Source organism: Brassica oleracea, chromosome C3 (genome assembly GCF_000695525.1).
Source record: "Brassica oleracea var. oleracea cultivar TO1000 chromosome C3, BOL, whole genome shotgun sequence".
Taxonomy (NCBI): Eukaryota; Viridiplantae; Streptophyta; class Magnoliopsida; order Brassicales; family Brassicaceae; genus Brassica; species Brassica oleracea.
The window spans coordinates 45,747,614-45,750,588 of NC_027750.1; the positions used below are offsets into that span (position 1 = coordinate 45,747,614).

At 48.8% G+C, this 2,975-nt stretch overlaps 1 protein-coding gene across 1 annotated transcript; it reads left to right on the top strand.

Moving 5' to 3' along the window:
- The first annotated feature begins 288 nt into the window (after positions 1-288).
- Positions 289-2,250, top strand: LOC106330736. Its single transcript, XM_013769161.1, has 3 exons — positions 289-454; positions 956-1,131; positions 1,246-2,250. The coding sequence occupies exons 1-3, from the start codon at positions 289-291 to the stop codon at positions 2,248-2,250; spliced, it is 1,347 nt and encodes a 448-aa protein (XP_013624615.1).
- The last annotated feature ends 725 nt before the right edge of the window (positions 2,251-2,975 follow it).

A 2,975-nucleotide genomic window follows, 5' to 3' on the forward strand; every position in this document is an offset into this window, starting at 1 on the left:
TGGGGATGCCAGACACAGTCAAGACGTTGCTTCCTGACCAAACACAAGCTAAGGCTAATCACTACCACCGCAATGGTGAAACCCAAACGGGCGAAGCTAACTCATGCACAGGTAAAATGGGAAGAAGATGTAGCCAGTCGCGCTAAGGCGCAGCTAAAGCAAGACCTTAAGGCGGTCTTACCGGACCAAACTGACCGAGACGAAACACCCTCTCCAAGACCAACCAGGGATTCCGGGACCAGAAGCCGGGGCAGATACTAGATCCGGCCGATCGAGAAGGAAGAAGGGATGGTAGCGTCCAAATGGCCAGACATCTCTCACCTCTCCATCTCAAGGCCGGAGCTGATCAACGTTATGAGGCAGATTGGTCAAAAGGTCAAGTGGCCTCAGAAGATGAAAGCACCCAATTCCTTCTGGAAACCTGGTCTTTGGTGGGACTTCCACCGTGACCACGGTCACAAAAGGGAGGACTGCATCGCACTAAGGATCGAGCACAACGAATTGCTTAAGAAAGGGCACCTCAGGGAGTTCCTTTCCAAAAAAAAACAAGAGCCATCTAAGCAATGGGACGGCGGGAAGCCCACTGAAGCTGCTCCCGCCTCGCCACCTCGAAAAGACCGAGTAATCCATTTCATATCAGGACGCTCGGATATCAGCGGCATAAGCCACGCAGCCGCAAAGAAGAGCACTTGGAACGCCGAGCACGACCTAGAGGCAGCCAAGCCAAAACGCCTGCTCCTAGGTACGGACGAAATAAGCTTCAGGGCCAAGGAGCAAGAAAGGGTTCTCACCCCACAACATGACGCCCTGGTCATATCGCTCACTGTAGCGAATTGCCTGGTGAAAAGGATACTGGTAGATAATGGAATCTCCGACAACATCATCTTCCAAGCCGCATATAAGGATCTGGGGCTAGAGGAAAGCGCTCTGGCACGAAGAATAACCCCACTCATAGGATTCAGCGGAGAAGTCAAGCAGACAGCTGGAGAAGTCACCCTCCCGGTGTATGCCGAAGGGATTAACATGTCAACCAAGTTCCTCTTTGTTGACTGTGAGTCATCTTACAACATGATCCTGGGGCGGTGCTGGATTCATGGCATGGGAGCCGTCCCTTCGACTCTTCACCAGATGGTGAAATTCCTTACACCCTGGGGCATAAGAGCAATTAGAGGAGATCAGGAATATTCCCACTCCTGCAATCAGACTACTTTGAAGGGAATGACCAAGGTCTTGTAGCAATTACAGAACAAACCTCCAGCTCATCACACCGAGGAATCGGAGTTTGAAGAGATGGACGACGTGCCATTGATCGAAGGGGACCAAACCCCATATCTCAAGGTCGGTTCCCAGCTGACCGAGGGATTAAGGAGGAGATTAATAGACTTCCTCAGGTCTAACTCCGATTGCTTCGCTTGGTCCCACGCAAACATGTCTGAAATCGATCTAGAGATCATCATGCACAAGCTGCAAGTGGATCCCCTACATCAACCCGTCAGACAAAAAAGGAGGGAGTTTTCCCCCGAAAGGGATGCAATCATCAACGAGGTACAGTACCCAGAGTGGCTAGCCAACGTGGTCGTTTTAAAGAAGAAGAATGGGATGTGGAGAGTCTGCGTAGACTTCACACACCTCAACAATTCCTGCCCAAAGGACCCCCTTCATCTGCCTCACATCGACAAGCTGGTCAATGCCACACCCGGGCATCAGCTGATTAGTTTCATGGACGCGTTCTCCGGCTATAACCAAATACTCATGCATCCAGAAAACCAGGAGAAGACATCATTCATGACATCCAGAGGGAGCTATTGCTACAAAGTCATGCCTTTTGGCTTAAAGAACGCAGGATCAACCTACCAAAGGTTGGTGAATATGATGTTTGCGGACCAGATAGGGCGGACCATGGAGGTCTACATCGACGACATGCTGGGCAAATCTCTAGAGGCCGAAGACCACATATCTCACCTGCAGCAAGCCTTCTCCACTATCCAGAAGTACAACTTGAACCTCAATCCAGCTAAATGCTCATTTGGCATCAATTCCGGCAAGTTCCTCGGGTATATTGTAACCCACAGAGGCATTGAAGACAATCCGAATCAAATCAGGTCCATTCACTCAATTCCTTCCCCGAAGAACGTCAAAGAGGTTCAAAAGCTAACAGGAAGAATGGCAGCCTTGAGTAGGTTCATCTCCAGCCTCTCCCACAATTCTCCCGCGTTCTTTGGGACCCACAAAAATCCAAAGGATTTCTAGTGGACGGAAGAGTGCAAATCTGCTCTCTATGAACTCAAGGCTTATCTCACCACTCCTCCTCTCCTATCAAAGCCACGGCTCGGCGAGGTCCTGGTGCTATATCTAGCGGTCTCGAAACATGTTGTAAGCGACGTCCTGGTGCGAGAGTGATAGACCATGGATTTTACCTATTTTTAGTCATGGTCTATAATTGTTTTAATATATATTTGCTACTATATAGAGTCTATTTAGAGTATTTATAGGTACGTTCTAGAGAAATATGGTGATTTTGGTGTCTTTTGAGGTGCAGAACTGCACAGACGCGTCAGATGTCTAGCTATGGATGGAGACCTTCCCACCGTTAGATTGAGCCCATCTCTTGACACAAGATATAGCTTTGCGTTAGCTTTCCAATTCCGTCGGTTTGAGGTCAATCAGCATCCTGTAGCAGACGTTATGCCCGTTTTCCTGAGGAGTGGTCAGTCTGCCTCGCGAGAGGAAGCTGTCAAGAAGAGGAACGTATGTCGATCGATGCAGAACTGTTGACATCGATCGATATGGATACCAGAATGCGGGCCGAGCATATTTTATGACCGACTGAAGCCCAGAAGCAACCAAAAATTACCAGAATACCCTTGGACGACCAGAAATCCTATTTATGTGTTTTCTAAGCCATTGTTGACGGCTAAGCTTTCTTTTATTCTTGTTCTTAGTTTAGAGAGAAAGGAGGAACTCCTTCAGAGTCG

What these genes read in the sequence shown, in the direction of transcription:
- LOC106330736 (XM_013769161.1), top strand. Translation starts at nt 289, where the DNA reads ATGGTAGCGTCCAAATGGCCAGACATCTCTCACCTCTCCATCTCAAGG. An exon ending in GGACTTCCACCGTGACCACG is followed by an intron (nt 455 to 955) that starts GTCACAAAAGGG and finishes CCCCACTCATAG; the next exon opens with GATTCAGCGGAGAAGTCAAG. An exon ending in CTTCGACTCTTCACCAGATG is followed by an intron (nt 1,132 to 1,245) that starts GTGAAATTCCTT and finishes TAGCAATTACAG; the next exon opens with AACAAACCTCCAGCTCATCA.